Source organism: Panthera uncia, chromosome A2 (assembly GCF_023721935.1).
Source record: "Panthera uncia isolate 11264 chromosome A2, Puncia_PCG_1.0, whole genome shotgun sequence".
Taxonomy (NCBI): Eukaryota; Metazoa; Chordata; class Mammalia; order Carnivora; family Felidae; genus Panthera; species Panthera uncia.
In genome coordinates, this window is record NC_064816.1 from 77462231 (window position 1) to 77483365 (window position 21135).

Genomic DNA, 21135 nt, shown 5'->3' on the forward strand with positions numbered 1-21135 from the left:
CCTGGCTTCCCCCAGAAACAATCATCAAGGTAAGTCATTTGTTTCCATGGATATATCATCATTGCATAACTGGTTTTTTTTTTGTGGGAAGCCAAGAAACAAGTTTATAATACTTTAATTATACTCTCAACTTTCTAATATGTGGCAAACACCCAGAGAAAGTGTTTAGAAATTGTTGTGTTTTTTTCCTCCAGATTATTGTAGAACAAATAAGTGGGTAAACATTTAGAAAAACACCCAGGGAAGAATTAGCGCATTGAAATGTGGGACCTCTCAAATGTATCGTGTTGGTTACATATTCTCTCGCTGAATGTCCTTCCAGAAATGTGAGTAGGTGTCACATGCCTTCCTTGTTGATTGACTGGAAAAGCACAGGCAACACCTGGAAGTGAAAGAGGAAATAAACATTTGAACTTACTTGCAAAGATGTCAGTTCATCAGGACAAACAGGCCCCCTGAGTCCAGGCTTCAGCACTGGCTGTTTATTTCTCTCATACATTCCTCGCTTCCCACAGCTTGGAGTGATATGGGAAACTGTAGATTATGTCATGCTCTGAAACACTGGCTGCTTGATGCTACTTCATTTTTAATGATGATCTGTTTGATAACAGGGAAGTTGTGGATATAAAATATGATAATGTCATCTTCATACGTTAAGGATAGCCCCACCTTGACTCTGAAATGGTTTGTATATTGAAAGACCCAGAGTTCATTTTCTTTACCTAATTAGAATTCAAAGTGGCTCTCATTTTATGAAGAGAGATTCCTGGGAAACCTTAACCCTCCCCTCAAAAAAGTTGTAATAAACATTCAGCATGTCAGTACTTCTAATTTTAAGCATTTAACCTTCTCACCATTTCACATAATATATTTGAATTCTTGCTTTTTTTCATAGTAGATTATGCTACATCAATCCAATTCGGTGCCTTTGTAAGACATCATCATGTTTACATAAGTGCCTTTGTAGAAAAGATTTAGTCATCTTTAATTCTTTTGGAAACAAAGCAGATTATTAATGAAGCAATTAAAATAATATTGACAATGAGGAAAAAAACTCATCTGAATGAGCCTAAAATACATTATCCCAAATAAAAGCATCTCCATTTTATTTAAAAAATTAATGAATTGCGACTGAATATAGAGCACCAAGCTAGGATATGTGGGGAATACAATTGAGGGTAATAGTGGCACCTTAATCTCAGAGGTGCTGATCAATGAATGAATACATGCAAGTCCCTTAAAACAGTGCCCAATTGGGGTGCTTGGGTGGCTCAGTTGGTTAAGCATTTCACTCTTGATTTAAGCTCAGATCATGATCTCAAGGTTCATGAGTTCAAGCCCCACATGGGGCTCAGTGTTAACAGCACAAAACCTTCTTGGGATTCTCTCTACCCTTCCTTCCCCTCTACCTTTCAAAATGAATAAACTTTTAAAAATGGGTTAAAAAACATTGCTTAATGAAAATAGGTAAGACCAATATACCTTTTTTATATATTTATAAAAATTACTTAGATCCCTTGCCCACAAGTAACATCTAAAAGTCAGAGATAGACAATTACCATATGATTTCACTCATACGTGGAATTTAAGACACAAACGAGCAAAGGAAAAGAGACAAACAAAGAAACAGACTCTTAATTACAGAGAACAAATTGATGGTTAACCAGAGGGGAGGTGAGTGGGCAGATGGGCTAAGTAGGTCATGGGGATTAATAAGGAGGGCACTTGTCGTGATGAGCACCAGGTGTTGTACAGAAGTGTTGAATCACTATATTGTACACCTGAAACTAATTTATCACTATATGTTAACTACACTGAGATTTTAAATAAAATGTTTATTTTATTTATTTATTTTGAGAGAGAGAGTTAGAGAACATGAATAGGGGAGGGGCAGAGAGGGAGAGAGAGAATCCCAAGCAGGCTCTTTGCTGTCAGCACAGAGCCCAATGCAGGGCTCAGTACAAACCATGAATTTGTGGCCTGAGCTGAAACCAAGAGTCAGAACCTTAACCAACTGAGCCACCCAGGCGGTCCTGGAATTTAAATTTTTTTTTACAAAAAGAGAAAGAATGTAGGGGCGCCTGGGTAGCTCAGTTGGTTAAGTGTCCGACTTTCGCTTAGGTCGTGATCTTATGGTCCATGAGTTCGAACCCCGCATCAGGCTCTGTGCTGATAGCTCAGAGCCTGGAGTCTACTTTGAAATCTGTGCCTTCCTCTCTTTCTGCCCCTCCCCCATTCGCACTCTGTGTGTGTCTCTCTATCTCTCTCAAAAATAAATAAACATTAAAAACATTTTTTAAAAAGAGAATGTAATGGGCTGTAATGAAATGAAGATGCTATGACAGTGCCAAGGACACTGTAGGTCACTTCAGCTGAGGGATATGAAGAGCAACATTTCATGAGGGAGATGGCATTTGAACTTGTCCTTGAAGAATGACATAATTTATTTTTTTTTTAATTTTTTTTTTCAACGTTTTTTATTTATTTTTGGGACAGAGAGAGACAGAGCATGAACGGGGGAGGGGCAGACAGAGAGGGAGACACAGAATCGGAAACAGGCTCCAGGCTCCGAGCCATCAGCCCAGAGCCTGACGCGGGGCTCGAACTCACAGACCGCGAGATCGTGACCTGGCTGAAGTCGGACGCTTAACCGACTGCGCCATCCAGGCGCCCCTGAAGAATGACATAATTTAAACCTTAAGGGATATGAAACTAATAGAACACTTTTCATTATATTTGAATAAAAACTTTAAACACACAAAAAAATTATAACTTATACCTAAGGAATAGATGCAAAAGGAAGATGATAGTTCTCTCAAAAAATAGGGAAATAAGGGACATTTTATTTTATACAAAAGTCAGAATAAAAATTGTAATATAAAAAAATCTGTCCTTACACTTCTGCCATTATATGAATGGTATAGTTGAGAGTCATATTTAAAAATGAAGAGTTAAGAATATTTTTATTTTTTTATTTTTATTTTTTTTTATTGATTCAAGTACCAATTTATTTTTTTTTTCAATATATGAAGTTTATTGTCAAATTGGTTTCCATACAACACCCAGTGCTCATCCCAAAAGGTGCCCTCCTCAATACCCATCACCCACCCTCCCCTCCCTCCCACCCCCCATCAACCCTCAGTTTGTTCTCAGTTTTTAACAGTCTCTTATGCTTTGGCTCTCTCCCACTCTAACCTCTTTTTTTTTTCCTTCCCCTCCCCCATGGGTTTCTGTTAAGTTTCTCAGGATCCACATAAGAGTGAAAACATATGGTATCTGTCTTTCTCTGTATGGCTTATTTCACTTAGCATCACACTCTCCAGTTCCATCCACGTTGCTACAAAGGGCCATATTTCGTTCTTTCTCATTGCCACGTAGTACTCCATTGTGTATATAAACCACAATTTCTTTCTCCATTCATCAGTGGATGGACATTTAGGCTCTTTCCATAATTTGGCTATTGTTGAGAGTGCTGCTATAAACATTGGGGTACAAGTGCCCCTATGCATCAGTACTCCTGTATCCCTTGGGTAAATTCCTAGCAGTGCTATTGCTGGGTCATAGGGTAGGTCTATTTTTAATTTTTTGAGGAACCTCCACACTGTTTTCCAGAGCGGCTGCACCAGTTTGCATTCCCACCAAAAGTGCAAGAGGGTTCCCGTTTCTCCACATCCTCTCCAGCATCTACAGTCTCCTGATTTGTTCATTTTGGCCACTCTGAGTGGCGTGAGGTGATATCTGAGTGTGGTTTTGATTTGTATTTCCCTGATGAGGAGCGACATTGAGCATCTTTTCATGTGCCTGTTGGCCATCCGGATGTCTTCTTTAGAGAAGTGTCTATTCATGTTTTCTGCCCATTTCTTCACTGGATTATTTGTTTTTCGGGTGTGGAGTTTGGTGAGCTCTTTATAGATTTTGGATACCAGCCCTTTGTCCGATATGTCATTTGCAGATATCTTTTCCCATTCCGTTGGTTGCGTTTTAGTTTTGTTGGTTGTTTCCTTTGCTGTACAGAAGCTTTTTATCTTCATAAGGTCCCAGTAGTTCATTTTTGCTTTTAATTCCCTTGCCTTTGGGGATGTGTCAAGTAAGAAATTGCTATGGCTGAGGTCAGAGAGGTCTTGTCCTGCTTTCTCCTCTAGGGTTTTGATGGTTTCCTGTCTCACATTCAGGTCCTTTATCCATTTTGAGTTTCTTTTTGTGAATGGTGTGAGAAAGTGGTCTAGTTTCAATCTTCTGCATATTGCTGTCCAGTTCTCCCAGCACCATTTGTTAGAGACTGTCTTTTTCCATTGGATCCTTCTCTGTCAAAGATGAGTTGGCCATACGTTTGTGGGTCTAGTTCTGGGGTTTCTTTTCTATTCCATTGGTGTATGTGTCTGTTTTTGTGCCAATACCATGCTGTCTTGATGATTATAGCTTTGTGGTAGAGGCTAAAGTCTGGGATTGAGATGCCTCCTGCTTTGGTCATCTTCTTCAAAATTACTTTGGCTATTCGGGGCCTTTTGTGGTTCCATATGAATTTTAGGATTGCTTGTTCTAGTTTCGAGAATGCTGGTGCAATTTTGATTGGGATTGCATTGAATGTGTAGATAGCTTTGGGTAGTATTGACATTTTGACAATATTTATTCTTCCAATCCATGAGCACGGAATGTTTTTCCATTTCTTTATATCTTCTTCAATTTCCTTCATAAGCTTTCTATAGTTTTCAGCATACAGATCTTTTACATCTTTGGTTAGATTTATTCCTAGGTATTTTATGCTTCTTGGTGCAATTGTGAATGGGATCCGTTTCTTTATTTGTCTTTCTGTTGCTTCATTATTAGTGTATAAGAATGCAACTGATTTCTGTACATTGATTTTGTATCCTGCAATTTTGCTAAATTCATGTATCAGTTCTAGCAGACTTCTGGTGGAGTCTATCAGATTTTTCATGTATAATATCATGTCATCTGCAAAAAGTGAAAGCTTAACTTCATCTTTGCCAATTTTGATACCTTTGATTTCCTTTTGTTGTCTGATTGCTGATGCTAGAACTTCCAACACTATGTAAACAACAGCGGTGAGGTGGACATCTCTGTTGTGTTCCTGATCTCAGGGAAAAAGCTCTCAGTTTTTCCCCATTGAGGATGATGTGAGCTGTGGGCTTTTCATAAATGGCTTTTATGATCTTTAAGTATGTTCCTTCTATCCCGACTTTCTCGAGGGTTTTTATTAAGAAAGGTTGCTGAATTTTGTCAAAGGCCTTTTCTGCATCGATTGACAGAATCATATGGTTCTTATCTTTTCTTTTATTAATGTGATGCATCACATTGATTGATTTGCGAATGTTGAACCAGCCCTGCAGCCCAGGAATGAATCCCACTTGATCATGGTGAATAATTCTTTTTATATGCTGTTGAATTCAATTTGCTACTATCTTATTGAGAATTTTTGCATCTGTATTCATCAGGGATATTGGCCTGTAGTTCTCTTTTTTTACTGGGTCTCTGTCTGGTTTAGGAATCAAAGTAATGCTGGCTTCATAGAATGAAGTTGTTCATTTTTTGTGTGAACCACACAAAACCAATTCTTGGTTTCGTTGATCTGCTCTACAGTGTTTTTAGATTCTATATTGTTTATTTCTGCTCTGATCTTTATTATTTCTCTTCTTCTGCTGGATTCAGGCTATCTTTGCTGTTCTGCTTCTGTTTCCTTTAGGTGTGCTGTTAGATTTCGTATTTGTTCCCCGCCAAGCTGAGCTCTGTCGTCTGGGGCTCAACAACTCTCCCTCCCGTTGTCCTCCAGCCCTCCCGTTCTCCAGGCAGAGCTGTTAGCTTATAATCGTCCAGATGTCAAGTCCTTCTTGCTGTCGGAACACACTCAGTCCGGCCCCTCCGCTTTTGCCAGCCAGACTTGGGGCTCTGCTTGGCCGGCGGGCCGCCCCTCTGCCCGGCTCCCTCCGGCCAGTCCGTGTAGCGCGCACCGCCTCACCACCCTTCCTACCCTCTTCCGTGGGCCTCTCGTCTCCGCTTGGCTCTGGAGACTCCGTTCTGCTAGTCTTCTGGCGGTTTTCTGGGTTATTTAGGCAGGTGTAGGTGGAATCTAAGTGATCAGCAGGATGCGCGGTGAGCCCAGCGTCCTCCTACGCCGCCATCTTCCCAGGATCCTCCAAGAATATTTTTAAAAATTTAAGGGTTTGAAGGGAGAAGAGAATGCCAAGCAAAGCCAGTATTTTTGGAAAAAAAAAAAAAAGCAATTGTAAATTTGCATGACATGTTTGAGGCAGGTGAATTTTCCCAGTATAACTGAATGGAAGGATAGAAGGGGAGCAGGAAAAGGGAACCGGAGACGAGTGGTGGTTTTCTTTAATATCAACTAAGAGCAGTTCAGATTCTCTTTCTCTAGGCAGCATGCAGCCATCAGATGATTTCTGTCAGTTCTGTGACACATTCTCATCTGTGTTTTAGAAAGATAACTCTGGCACAAGTGTGAAGGAAAGACTGAAATGGTCAGAAATTAGAGAACAGGAGACCAGTTAAGGTTAGGTAGGGTTGCCAGAGTGAAAGGAAGAAAAACAAAATAGCTTTTTAAATTTTTTTTAAATTGAGGTATAATTGACATACAATATCCTATTAGTTTCAAGTGTACATCATAGTGATTCGATAGTTTCATTTAAAAATAACTCCTATGATGAATCTTAGTTACCATCTGTCACCATACAATTATTACAATATTTTTTACAATATTCCCTATGCTGTACTTTTTATCCTCGTGACTTATTTATTTTATAACTGGAAGTTTGTACCTCTTAGTCCCCTCTACCTATTTAAATCTGAATTTCAGATAAAGAACAAATAATTTTTTGTATAAATATTGTTCATGCAATGTATTTTATCTGGCAACACTAAGTTAGGAGACTATTGCACTAGTCCAAGCAACAAAAGAATATGGCAGTGACAGTGGTAACAATGTGAAGGAGGGAACAGAAAATAAGTAGCTGAAGAGAAGGAACCAACAATTGAGGTTCACACCCAAATGACTATGGGGATTATGAGGACAATATTGGAAAGGACAGAGATTTCTTTCTTGGGTGAGTAGAAGAATGGTACCATTTCCTGAAATAGGAAATGTCCAAAAATAAATAAAGAGTAAATATGGACTAGAAGATTCTGACATTACATGTGTTGAGGTTGAGGCTTCCAGAAAGCCATATGAAGGTGGAAATTCTCATCAGGGTCTGAATCAGATTTGAAAATCATCAGCATACAGGTGACAGTTGGAGCCACTAGAGTTGCTGTGTTCTCCCAAACAGAAGGCAGAGTAAACAAAGGGCATGAAAAAGGCTCAGTGAGAACCCTCATCTAGTTAAAGGTAGAAGGCATATATATAGACAAAGGATGCTGAGAAAGGACATAAAGATATGTGGGAGGAAGGTTCCATTCTGCACTGAAGAAGGAAGGGAAGAGTGTGGTTTGGGGGTGGGGATCAGTAGTGCAGGGAATGCCACAGAGAGGCCAACCAGGATAGGGGCTGAGAGCCCCCCCACTGACTTCGGAGAGAGTATCCCCCATGGTGTGGTGCATGGGAAACCCAGGTATGTAAAGTTAAAAGAAAGAAAGACATGTGTCACTGAAAAAGGACCATTCCTTCAAGAAATTCATCAGTAAATAGAAGAAAAGAAATGGGGTCTAAGATCTTGAGGTTTAGAAAGCAGAATCTAACAAAGGTGGTTTTCACATAGGATAGGATTTAATAGGACGGAACAGTAGGGTAAGATTGGGTAGGATAAGACTGGACCTGTAGAAAGACTTTAAAACTTTGGTAGCTGATGGAGAAGAAAGCAATATGGGAAGAGATCTAAGATTTGGTAGACAATTTATAATGGCACCTTAGGAAAATCAGTGCCTGGTTGTTAATCTAGGGAAGATCATACTCCCTTCCTGTCTGGCCCTGCCTATATGTTCTTTCTGGTTTCATCCCTGGGTTCATATCCATCTACTGTGCCTATTTCTGGAAAATTTGCTCAACTTTCAAAATTCGGCTCTGGTCTGTTTCCTTCATTCATACATTCGTTCATTCATTCATTCAACAGAAATTCATGGAGGGCCAGTATCCAACACTGTTCTTAGAACCAGAATGCAGTGAATATGACAAAAATAACCTAACGTACATCATTCATTCATTATTCCTTCAACATATTTATTGAACATCTCCCATAGCCCACACTGTATCTCTTTTCTCTGAATTTTGACGGCAATTATGGCAGCACAATACAGTTTACCACTAATTATCCTTCTTTGGTGTATATTAACCTTGTTTTCTTTGCTAAATTACAAATTTTTTGAGGTTGGGGCCTATTTTCCCTTAAGCCCAATGCCCTATACATAGTAAATAACAAAATCACTTTCCCAATATAAGTAAGTATCTTAAAAGCTACTTAAAACAGGACTCAAAATATTTTAAAAGTGACTGTCCATCTAGTATTTATTGAAATCTTCTATACTTGAATTGCTGTACAAAATGCCCCTTGAGTCATACCTTTCCACAATACATCAAAGCGAATGAAACTGAAGAAGGAATCTGTATCTTTCTGTACGAGCTGCTGTCACAGAAACTTCAGAGAACTGATAAATTGCCCCCAGAGGGATCTTTTAGATAAAGTCTGTCATCCTTTTAAAGTCTTGGCTCCTTTTGGACTTTCTTCTTCTGTCATTCTGGGCTGGATGAGCTCTCAAGTGTGTTTCAGCTCTCTCTGAAAGGCAGGTGAAGTTCACGAACTGTTCTTAAGAGAGCAGAGATTTACAGGGAACAAATCAATGAAATTAGAGAGTACTGATGGTTCAGTCCCTATGTCTCTGGGTATGTTGCTTAAATCCACACTGCCTGTGACTTTTCACCTTTTCTTTGTTCTTTTTTGTAAGTCTTTAGTATGTCCTTAATAAAGAAGTTGCATTTTTTTAGATGGGAATTTAGTTTTCATGCAGATCTTTTCCCCCAGAGACAGTCGTTTAGGATGACTTTCCTAGCTATATTTAACCATAATATAGAAGTATGTAAGGAAATGCTAAAAATTATGACAGCAGATATCAGAATCCTGAAGGTTTTCTCTACCATTTGTTGCCCTTAAACAAGGACATCCTAACATCTGTTAGGTTGAGGGTAACATTATCACCATATCTTCAGATTAGTTAACTCAATAAAATTTATTATATGCCAAGTTATATATGTCTAACAGGTGTAACATGCTATATTTCTATGCTTTATGACTACCACCATCCAAGTTACTTCTGTTATTATGATCCTTCTTATGCTAATTAAGGTCTAGCTTTCTTACTTAAAACATCACTTATTAGCAATTTCTCCTGATCGACCCCAATAACCCAGGGTGAAATGGAGCTAGACATTCCTCCTTTCCTTCCTCCCTCTCTCCCTCCCCCACTGCTCCATCAGTCCATCTTTCTTTTCTTTTCTTTTTTCTTTTCTCCTCTCTTCCTTTTTCTTTCTTTCTCTTTATTTGTCTCTTTCTCTCTTTCTTTCTTCCTACAGATGGTGTTCTAGAGTTTTGAGGTTGCCTTACTGTCACTATAGAGTATTAGCAGCAGAAATTGCCTATAGATGAAAATTAACATTAATGGTGATTAATTTAAAAACTGGAGGGCATTTTTTGAAAGAGTAATAAAATTAAGAGTTAACGTTATAATTTTTGGACCATAAGGATAGAATATTTTCCAGGAAATCCATGTACATACCTACATTCCTGCTATTGTGATTGCTGCTGTTATGAATGATTATGGTAGGTGGGGAGACGTTTCTGGTTACACATGTAATCCTTTAAAATCCAGTTTCTGCAGACAGTTCATAGAAGCCAGCAATAGTAAGGATTATTGGCTGAATGCAGTAGTGAAAAGAATAGAGGGTCAAGGGCTAAAAGACATACCATTGACTCATGGCTTTTCCACCAATTAGTTGAATGGTTTTCAGTTTCAGGTACCTGTTCTGTTACTCAGTTTTGTCATCAGGATGATCTTAGTTACTTCTCAGTTCTAATGTTCCATTGTTTCATTTGACTGTAAAGTAGAGTGATACAGAATATTTATAGTTTGCACTCTCCAACAACCAAATGAGGTACCAGAAGTAAAAACGAAAAATGTAAGATGAACTGCATTTAAAATACAAATACCAAATATATGCTAAACTATTGAAGACACTGTGTGCAACAGTTTAAATATTACCAGTTCAGAAATAGTTGATCATTTTTAAAAAACCATTATCAATAGGTTCCGAATTTTGGCCATTAAGACCTTAAATGTAAGGAAGTGATAGTTTATTAAAAAGCAGAGTACATCTTTTTAATGTGGGTTAAAATATGGACAGGTTCCACAGCTCATTGCAGACCGTCATTTGAGCAGTCTCACGAAGCACAATAGTTAACTTTGGCCTTCCCATATATCAAGTCTTTGATCTTTAGCATGGCTCTGAACTATCTTTACAAATTATTTCCTTGGGTCTAGTTAATTTTATTTATGGTCATTCTTAAGTGACATCTGGTTTCTGTTGTTATTTTTTTTTATTTGAAAGCTAACACTGTACTGTTTATGGATGCAGTTAACAACTTAAATTTTTTGTTTTGTACAGGAGGAATTTGTGACCCTGGAGATTCTCATGAAAATGATGTCACCTTGTATGCAAAGATTGAAGGAAGAAAAGAGCACATTACACTGGATACTCTTTCCTATTCCTCATATAAGGTATATATGCCAATCCACGTGCCAAATGGCCCCACTGTAGACTTCCCTAGACAAGTCAAAGTCAAAACCATGAAGTCCAACCTAGATGCAGAAGAGAACACTCTGTTCTAGAAGCCCAGAAATTTGCCAGATTTCTTAAAAAGTGACATGGACATTGTAATACTCACTTTCCCCCCCGATACAAAGGAAAAATGAGGTTTTATTGGGAAAAATGAATTAGACCCCACCAGAGATTATAAGATGGGAGACCAGTACTCTGACAATGATTTTTGTACCCAAGAAAGCCCTAAAAGTGGTTCTAATTATAAAGCTTCACAGACTTGTTATCAGGCATCATGGGCATTTTTCCAGCATTTTAAGATTTCCTAGGCAGAAGACATTGTATAAGTACAGATTATTACTACTTTTGCTTTTATTTTATTTTATTTTATTTTATTTTATTTTATTTTTTCTTTCTTTCTTTCTTTCTTTCTTTCTTTCTGGCTAATTATAGCCACTGAAATTGGCCTCTTTTACTTTCCCTTTGGATCTAGGACATCTGCAGGCTGTAGTTATGTGAAAACATCTTCAAAATTATGTGTGATGCTTGTCATTAGGTGTGGAATTATTTTTTTCTAGTGGTAGGTTTATTTGTGCTGAGACTACACTCACACATTCATTACTAGTTAGGCTTTTCTCCACATTGATGGCACCCTTGGTACTATAAAGAGCTTGAATACAGCCAGCACCTAGCATTTCATGGTTTCAGTTAGAAGACAGGAGATTAACACTGAGGCTAGAATAGGGAACAACCAGAGAAGGTATTTGCACACTCCATCTGCTAGGGTTACCCAAATTATCTCACGTGAGATTTCATAATGGACTAGTTTTCCAGCTGTGACTAGCTAGGGTTACACCTGCCCTGGTCATCTACACGCCACAGACCAAACGAGTTATGTAAGTTATCATGGGTTAACTTGTTGACTCTGGCAGTTACTGCCTAGAGTCATATTTTCAGAATACCTAGTTTGGCAATGGTTGGTACCATACAAATTCACTTTAAAAGAGGACTGATGATAAAGTATTGGTGCGAAGTTGCTTTTGTCTTGTGCCAAGGTCTATAAAATGGATACCTATGCTTTGGTAACTTTAAGGACCTTACACTCATTTATCTTCAGGTAGAGGGGCCCTGATCAGTACACACAGAGAGCTCCAGGTGCCTGCAAAGGAGGAGTCCTAAGTGACTCAAACAAATGCCCACTGAAGACCACATCTACTACCCGAAATAACAGATGGAACACACAAGACCTCCCCTGGTGCTTAACAAATGGCAGTTATATGCATAGTAATTGCAAGCTTGAATCTAGGAGAATTCTTACAGACTCATGTAGAGGGCATTACGAATGATTTTGGTTTCCTTTGTTTTGAAGGTTCCATCTTTAGTTTCTGTAGTCATCAATCCTGAACTTCAGACTCAGGCTACGAGATTTTGCCTAAGGCAAAAAAACCATCAAGGACATAACAGGAATGTCTGGGCTGTGGATTTTTTCCACGTCTTACCTGTTCTGCCTTCTACAATGTCTCACATGATACAGTTTTCCATTAATCTGGGATGTGGAACACATCAGCCTGGTAACAGGTAGGAAGCCCTATTTTTTGAGTGTGTGAACCAGTTAAAAGTGAACATGTGGGGGAACCTGACTGGCTCAGTTGGTAAAGCATGTGACTCTTGATCTCAGGGCTGTGAGTTGAAGCCCCATGTCAGGTGTAGAGATTACTTAAAAAATAAAATCTTAAAACTAAAAAATGAACATGTGGACTTGGCTATTAAGTCGGAGCAACTTCTCAGTAGGTTTTCAGCTGAATTTTTAATGAAACATCCTTTAAAAAAAATACACACTTTCCCCCAAAGAAGAGCTCTTCAATTAATATGCAGAGTGTGATTGGATAATTTTAAGTAGAAATGACTTCGTTCTAAGAGCTCAGTCTTAGGTATCAGAAGTGTTTGCACGCGCTGTGGCAGCCGTCCATGCTGACAGATTGCTGAGAGAAAAGAAAAACAAATAACTGAAGGAAAGCTTGACCCCATGTTGGTTAGTGACCCCCTAATAATAGGCACGGAAATCAATTAACACTTCAAGAGCTATGACTCCTGCGTTTCACTTCTCAGAAGTGTTGCTCGTGTCCTTTCTAAGAATTTTTTGAGTCTCACATTCACAGGATGAGGTGGCAGTGTGAGACGTGGTAATTGCCTTGCCATCTATCAAATTGGAGAGCACAGACTCAAGCTACCATTTGTTGGCTTCAAAAGATAGTTCATTTCTATAGCCGTAATTGAACCGTTTGCCCTTTGAAGGCTGGTCAGACTTCAGTGGAGGGGAGAACAAGGATTTTGGACACAGCATCTTAAAATTTGTTACACTAGTTCTGCAGGTGTTTACTGTACTTAGCCAGAGGTGAGTCATTTCATTTTGTTATCTTTGCCCTTTTTTGTTGTGCTTGTTCTGGTGTTATCAGTGTCAGCCTGGAGTTTTCCACCAATCATGGGCGTTCCTGGTCCCTCCTCCACACTGAGTGTTTACCCGAGATCTGTGCTGGACCCCACCTCCCCCACAGCACTATCTACTCCTCCGAAAACTACAGTGGGTGAGTAAATTCTCTGAGATATCAGGAGATTTGAATTCATGTTGTGACTCAAAATCTACCAATAAGCTCGAGACTAATAGTTTTTCATAATAAGTAAGGAAGCTGCTTTCTCTTCTTCAGGTGATTTAGGAAGGATCTCATTAAAACAAACAAACAAACAAACAAACAAAAAAACGACAGTAACCAGTAAATCTGATGCAGGATCACAATTTGTAGGGTCATTCATTCATTTATGCTCTTGGCTTTTATATTTTGGATATATATAACTTAAACTTAGACATAAGTTTAAATTCTATGTAGTGACTCCATGGTTATTGCCAAAAGGCTTCTTGCCAAACTACTTACTTAGGGAAAGATGCAGCATAGAGAGGTGGAAGAAAGTTAAGCTGTGCAATTGAACCAGGTTCAAATCCTGGTTCTGCCATCTACTTGGGTAATGATATTTCCTCCCTAACTTTCCCCTTTTTCCACATAAATTAAGGACAATGATACACCACTTTGAGGGCTGTGCAGAGAATTAAAGATGACTGCCAAATACTTACCACCTTACAGAGTAAACACTGGATAAACCAATAAAAAAATATTCCCAAGCATGGCAAAATTAAGTTGAGAATTATTTTCTTTCTTAGCCTCTATTTAAATGTGCATAGGACCAGGGAATAGCAAAAAGTAGAAAGCAATCAATGCTAATCAGCCCCATGTCTGCACAGATGCTTATCCTCAAATAATATCTAAAGTCTGAGTATTGATGTAAAAATTTCTTAAAGGAATATCTAAAAACAAAACAAATATCACTTGCTAATAAGAACAAACCCATTACTCTAGTGTGATATGAATGTTTTTAGAAGTTATATGCTTGTCTTAAAACTGTAGCCAAACTCCACAGGTGAATTTAAAGACTTTATTGCCAAACTTTAGTGCTGTCCCAAGCATACAGAAACTACAGCATCAAAAGCATGTAAAATAGGTTCAAAAGATGTGAATGTAGTTTTGAAGCTGTTTTGTGCTAAATTTCTTGCAGGTGGAACCGAATAACGATTCCCCTTCCTAACGCAGCACTAACCAGGGACACCAGAATTCGCTGGAGACAAACGGGACCAATCCTTGGAAACATGTGGGCAATTGATAATGGTTAGTTTATGCCTGTCATAATCACATGCCATTGATGTAGAGTCTTCCTGTGCTTTTGTTCGTTGGCACAGACTTAATCACATTTCTAAGTCATGGTCTTGCAATTCATTAAACGCCCTTTCTTCCCTTTCTCCTTTGCATTCCGTTAGAAGCCCAGGGATGCACAATCAGAAAAAAAAGGCAGCAGAGTCAGCAATATTAGATGCAAGAATGTTTCAACATACAGAATTTAAAAGCCCTGAAACTCAAATTCACAGTTGATGACAGGGGATATCCTAACATTTTCTTTGAATGTTTTACACAAAATTAACATAAATACTTACCATACTGCATGTATTAAAATAAGAGCCATTCTTCTCTTAGTAACTACCACAACATCTGGAAAGCTTATCTTTTAGATGCAGACACCACACATTAAGGGAACATCATCTCTCAAATGAAATTTCTGAAGTGAAACTTCTACCTCCTTCTCAGAAAACTGTATAACAAGAAAATTTAGATATACATAAAATATCCTATGTTATCATTAATTTTTAAGCGAATATTTGATCATTTTTGCATAACTTTAAAGCCAATATCACTTATAACAGGTGCACATGAGAGAAGATATTTTAAGTTATTGGGATGCATGACTCAATTTCTTATATTTGTTGTTAATAGTCTGTTTTTCTTAATAATTCGAATTACAGGAAGAGTCATCGATTTCCTATTTTCAGAGTATATCAATTTGACTGAAAAGTTATACTACAAGGAAGTAGAAGGGGAGGGAAGGAGGGACAAAATGTCAATACTTAAGCAAACTTAGCATAGCCACTGACTTTGATCGATTTTATAAAGTAGGAAAAGCCTACCTCATTCTTTCATGCTGATTTTCCATGTTTTAATAATCTTTTTGCTACTTTGAATAATTTAAAAATTGATACACATTTAGTGGAGTACATTCTTGAAACTCAGGAATAACTTCAGGCAAGAAAACTTACTGATGAGCCAATGTAAATTCTTTAAACACTCTGTATTCAGAGAAGACCAATAAAAGGCCCGGACTTCAAAGACCACATTAGTTATATAGGTATAAACATAGTATGTTTGCAAAACCATCTAAAGGATTAATTTGTTTAAAAGAAGTTTTGGGCGCCTGGGTGACTCAGTCGATTAAGCGAACGGCTCTTGATTTTGACTCAGATCATGATGTCATAGTTCAGGAGCTCAAGCCCCACACTGGGGCTCTGCGCTGGTGGTGAGGAGCCTGCTTAGCATTCTCTCTCCTCTTGCTGCCCCTCCCCTATTCTGTCTCACTCTCTCCCTCAGAATAAAGAAATTAATTAATTTTAAAAATGCAGTTTCTCCACTGGCAGAACATTTTGCATAGCATTTGAATTACAATGCCTGTTCACTAGTTCTAGGGAATAAGTATGTACCTCTGAATAGTGGGATATGGGTGACTTTTCCCCTGCTGTCATACTTTTATGGGTCCTATAATGAACTTATATTACTTTGATAATAATCAAAGAAATCAAAAAACCAATACTAAAGCAAATGAGGAAATTAAGAGTGCTGTGAAGCACATATAAGCCTATGAAAAGAATATCTAAATTTCCTAAGCAAGGCAATTACTAAGTCAGAAAGGGTCCCACCATCTTGTTTTGAGTAGAATGAGAAAAGGTAAGAATATATGAAAAGAGCATGCTTAGCACTGTATGTCAGATGCAAAACTTGGGACAGAATCATCTCGATTCTGTTATCATTCTATGTGTGAGGTGTTCACAAAAAAAGACCTGCTCTCCGGCTTCTTCATGAGGCTTGAAGAGGACATACACTCAGTCTTTCCCAAGAGAAATGTGTGCCAACTTGCCAAACAACACTTCTGAAATCTCTCCCACTTCACTATGGAATGCCAAAAGGATGTCAAGGAAAACAAACATAGACAAAAAAACAGGTCAATATCCTACTTTTGTTAGATATGTTTTCCCTGCTAGTGTGTACAGAAAGTATTTTCAGAATTATCCTGAAATTCCTAGCAGAACGGAAAATCCTAGGGCAAAGTATGTTTGTTAATCACTTTCTAATATTCTCAGCTTGATTAAATTAATAATAGGGGTAAAAACAAAGCTGACCTTTCCACACTCATAGGAAAAAGGAACCTATGAACTTACTCATGCTGTGAATCCCGATGACCCCAGTGTTTGCAGGGAAGGATGACACGATTCTTAATTGCAATTTTTTTCATTGACTTGAAGAGTCTTGTTTTATTGTTGAAATTTTTTTTGCAGTGGAACCTTTTTGAACATAGGTACACTGTAGGGCAGCCTCCAGAGTGACCCTGCAAACTGCAATGAAGCACTTACAGAACTTAGAATAAATCCTTCTGCAGCCATAAAATCATGTTCTGGGAACACAGTCTGTAGGCTTTTCCAAGCTACAGAAGAGTGAAGCCCTTTCCTGATTTCTCAGCACTTTGCTGTCTAGTGGAGCCCAGCAAGGCAGATGGAGCAGGAAGGATTCTTGACCCCAATATCATGATGATCATAACTGTATGGTTCCAGGTAGCCTGCTAAGCATGAACATTTCATTTACTCTTTCCTCCAAGGATTATTATCCCACTTTAAAGAATAGGGACACTGAGGCTTAGACAGGATAAATCACTTATCCAGAGTTTCCAAGTGAAACGGGAATTTGAATCCAGGTTTATTTGACACCTAAAACCCATAACTTTAACCACTCAACCTGCTATCTGCTCTCTTCCTCAACCATCAGTTTCCTTCAGCCAAGAGTTTTTCCTGGCCTGCTTTGCATCACACTTGAATTACTGGCTCCAGAGAACAAGTGTTTGTAGGAGCATTGGCCACAGGAAAATTTATTTTAAAATGAAATCATTTAGGGATGCCTAGGTGGCTCAGTTGGTTGAGCATTTGACTCTTGATTTTGGCTCAGGTCATGATCCCAGGGTTATGGGATCCAGCCCCACATTATGCTCCACACTGAGCATGGAGCCTGCTTGAGATTCTCTCTCTCTCTCTCTCTCTCTCTCTCTCTCTCTCTCTCTGTCTCTGTCTCCCCCCACCACCCCCCGCTCCTCTCCCATACCCATGCTTGCTCTCTCTCTCTGTCTCTCAAATAAAAAATAAAAATAAAATGAAATCATGTAACTATTTTGGCATGATTACAAGACAGAAAAAAAGATGATAATGGATGGCAAATCTGAGCCTAAAATTGAACATGTGAGGTCTTAACAACTGTTGCATCTCTAATTCCTCATTGGTTTTGTTCCCTTTTCACACTTTGTTATGTTACTCATTGTGCTGATTATCAAGAGGCTTAATATCTATAAATATATTTGAGCCTGAGTATCTCAGAGCCTACCATTCAACCATTAGGAATCCTTTTCTTGATATTCCAGTGATTAGAATTTAGGTTTATAACATCGTTATCAGTCAAGCCCACCATTTAGGAAAAGATATGCATTTCTGAGAAGACAATGCACAACAGATTTTATTTTAACTCCCCACTTCAGGAAGGATGGGTTAATATTTAGAAGGATATTTAACAATCATCTGCAAGATGTTATAGATTTCTCCCAGTTAAGAATGGAAGTTATAGTTGTTTTTTTGTTCAAGTGCGCAAAGGCTTTATTGGAATTGGGATTTGTATTGACAGTAAAGGGTTATAGAGCCGCACAGAACAGGAAACAACTTCAAAATCATTACTGTCACTCTCCTAAAATCTAGCAGATAATTCCTGTCATAGAAAATTTCTGTCTCCTGAACATATTTGCTTCTAGTTTATATACTTTTGAAATGACAGTTCTCTCCTCTCCCAAGTCACCCCTGTCTCCAAGCCTTGTAAATTGTCATTTTATCTTGCAAAGCAGTTTAAGAATTGAGCTAAACTCTTCATAGTGTAACCTATGGCTTTCGGTGTTTCCCCTTCCATAGCAAGGAGATGCATTATATTGGTTATTGATGAACATAAGAGACATTTATTCCAACCCCATCAGTTGTGTCAACCAACTATCCTAGAAGGCAAAACCTGGGATTTATTTATTTAATGACGTTAGTTGAGATCCTGAATCAGGTACTGGGATGGGCCTTGTCAAGGTAACAATAAGCAGATCAGGTGGTGACTCCGCACTCACAAACTTATGGTCAACTGGCATAGATAGATGTTATTTAAGAAAAGAAATGTACACAAGCATATACTGCAAATTATAAAGATTATTAAGAGAAAAGTACAGGGGGCTATGGGTTTCTAGCAGATAGGCTCATCTAGTGCAGATGGATTAAGGAAGAGTTAGTTATAGTTTTTAATTAAATTATAATGTCTCCATTTCATGATATATCAAATTGGTCCTTTGAAAATTAGTTCTACCTAAAGAAATTAAACTGTAGAACGTTCAACTCAGAAGCACTAATATTCTTCCTGAAATCATTTTAGCCAAAGAGACTCCATTAAGGAACCCAAATCATATGTTCGTACCTTTTTTTTTTTTTTTTTTTTTTGCTATGACACATTAAAATCTTGAAAGAATTAACTTAAAACATTTCCAGCAAATTTGTAGCTAAGCACTTAACTTGTCACATAGTGCTCTATATGTCACCCTGGATTCCTGTGTATAACATGCATTTAATGGACTAGATTTCATGGGGGTTGCTTCACAAAATTGATTCACATGCTGATGTTTTCTTGGTTTTTCCACTTGTTTTGCCTTATTTTTACTTGCTGTTTTTTCTCTGCCTGCAGTTTATATTGGTCCATCGTGTCTCAAATTCTGTTCTGGCAGAGGACAGTGCACTCGACATGGTTGCAAGTAAGCATTTTAAAATAATAATTATACTTCTTTTTTTTGATTACGTACTTTATATATTGAAGCCACAAGTCATTTTAACTTGTTTTAATTTCCATTTTAGGCTTTTGAGGTCTTTTGAAGGCCAAAGTAGGATACTCCAAATTGAATTTAAGCATAATAGAACACTAAGTGTGTTTTGTATGTAGAAATTGATGAATAAATAACTTTTCTATTAAGCTAAATTGTAAATAAATTTAGCATACCTCATGTAAATTTGTGAACAAATTTGAATTCTTCACAGTTTGATGACTACCTTTTCTGTCTTTGGTTACATTCTTCAATATGCTATTAAAGCTATTGAATATGCTTCAATATTTTAATTCCTAGCATGCTTTGTAAATGAATTATGAAAATCATTACTGACCCATAAACCCAAGGCTAAAGGAAACTGGAATGAGCCAAATTTAGCAGTTTGATAAGAAAATTCATCTTTGAGTATAATTCTGCAATCTTACTTACCTTTGAAAATCATTTGGGTCTTCAAAATGATATATAAAGTATTTTACATGATAATGATGTTGAATATGAAATCTGAAATTATATATAAATAGTTAATATCTAGTCACCACTGAAGCATTGTGTTATGTTTATAACGAGAATTGGTATTCATATGTATTATGTCATTTCCATATTAACATTTAATTATAAAATATTTGGGAGATTCCCAAAACCACAGACAATCTGGTTATACAGCTAAGTTTTCAACAACTGATCATCTAGTTTGTCTCTTCTTGTCCTCCAAACAAAAAGAGTAGTAATTAATTAATGGAGAACTCATAAAAGGAATTTCTGCCTGATCATTTGGAAATTATATGTATGAGGCAGGACACTTGTCAGCACTGAGAGTAGAGGGTCACGTTAACTTCTTAACTATGTTGCAGTGAATTTAATTAACAAAGAAGTCACTCTGCACCATAGAAAGTATTAAAGAATTGAAAAGTTCCTATTCATATTCCAAAAGTGAAGAGGCACCTAGTGGCTCAGTCAGTTAGGCATCCAACTCTTGATTTCGGCTCAGGTCATGATATGGTTCATGGGTTCGAGCCCCACATTGGGCTCTGTGCTGATGGTGTAGAGCCTGCTTGGGATTCTTTCTCCCTGTCTCTGTGCCCCTTTCCCTTTCTCTCTCTTTCTCTCCTTCTCTCTCTCTCTCTCTCTCTCTCTTTCTCAAAATAAATAAATAAACTTTAAAAAAATTATTTAAAAAACCAGTGAATATGTGTCTCTGTGCTTTTGAATAAAACCACCAACTCCCACCCCAAAAGACTGACTCATTAGATCTGTGAAGCATTATCTGGTGTTTTCCTCAAGTTATTATCTTCATCTATTGTGCATATCCAGGCCATCCTCTCCTTAAGTGCATTTCAAATAAAATGAACACAAGAATGCCAGACTTCTTTGTAATTCCTGAAAGTTGTCCTGAAAAGTTCTGAAAACAAATTATCTGAAATGACAACTGCTTTTATTAATGAAAATAGAAAGTGCTATTTCTAAAAAAAAAGTGCTATTTCTAAAAAACCCATCTATAATTACAGTAATTCTACTTCATACTTCATTTTTCATGTACAATATCCTGTTAGCATTCAGTGGTTTTATTAAGGCAACCACCTGTGTCACTCATGATGGATGCAAACAGAAATCTGAATGGCCCTGTTATGCCTTTGGGCATTGGGTTTTTTTTTGTTTGTTTGTTTTTTAACACCATACATCATTTTGAACAATCATGGCCTTTTCCTCCTTCTAAGGTTTTGCAGAATATTTTCACCAGTTATAACTTGAGTTTTTTTTCCCTATTTCTGATGACA

The 21135-nt window shown here is 37.7% G+C and overlaps 1 protein-coding gene across 2 annotated transcripts in view; it reads left to right on the forward strand.

Annotated features, from left to right (window-relative positions):
* Positions 1–21135, forward strand: part of RELN (reelin) — a 524894-nt gene that overhangs the window by 335999 nt on the left and 167760 nt on the right. For both annotated transcript variants that reach the window (XM_049641337.1, XM_049641338.1), the window contains exons 13-17: positions 10619–10731; positions 12141–12349; positions 13228–13356; positions 14378–14487; positions 19225–19291. In XM_049641337.1, coding sequence (XP_049497294.1) covers positions 10619–10731; positions 12141–12349; positions 13228–13356; positions 14378–14487; positions 19225–19291 — 628 coding nt within the window. The remainder of the gene's footprint in view (positions 1–10618; positions 10732–12140; positions 12350–13227; positions 13357–14377; positions 14488–19224; positions 19292–21135) is intronic.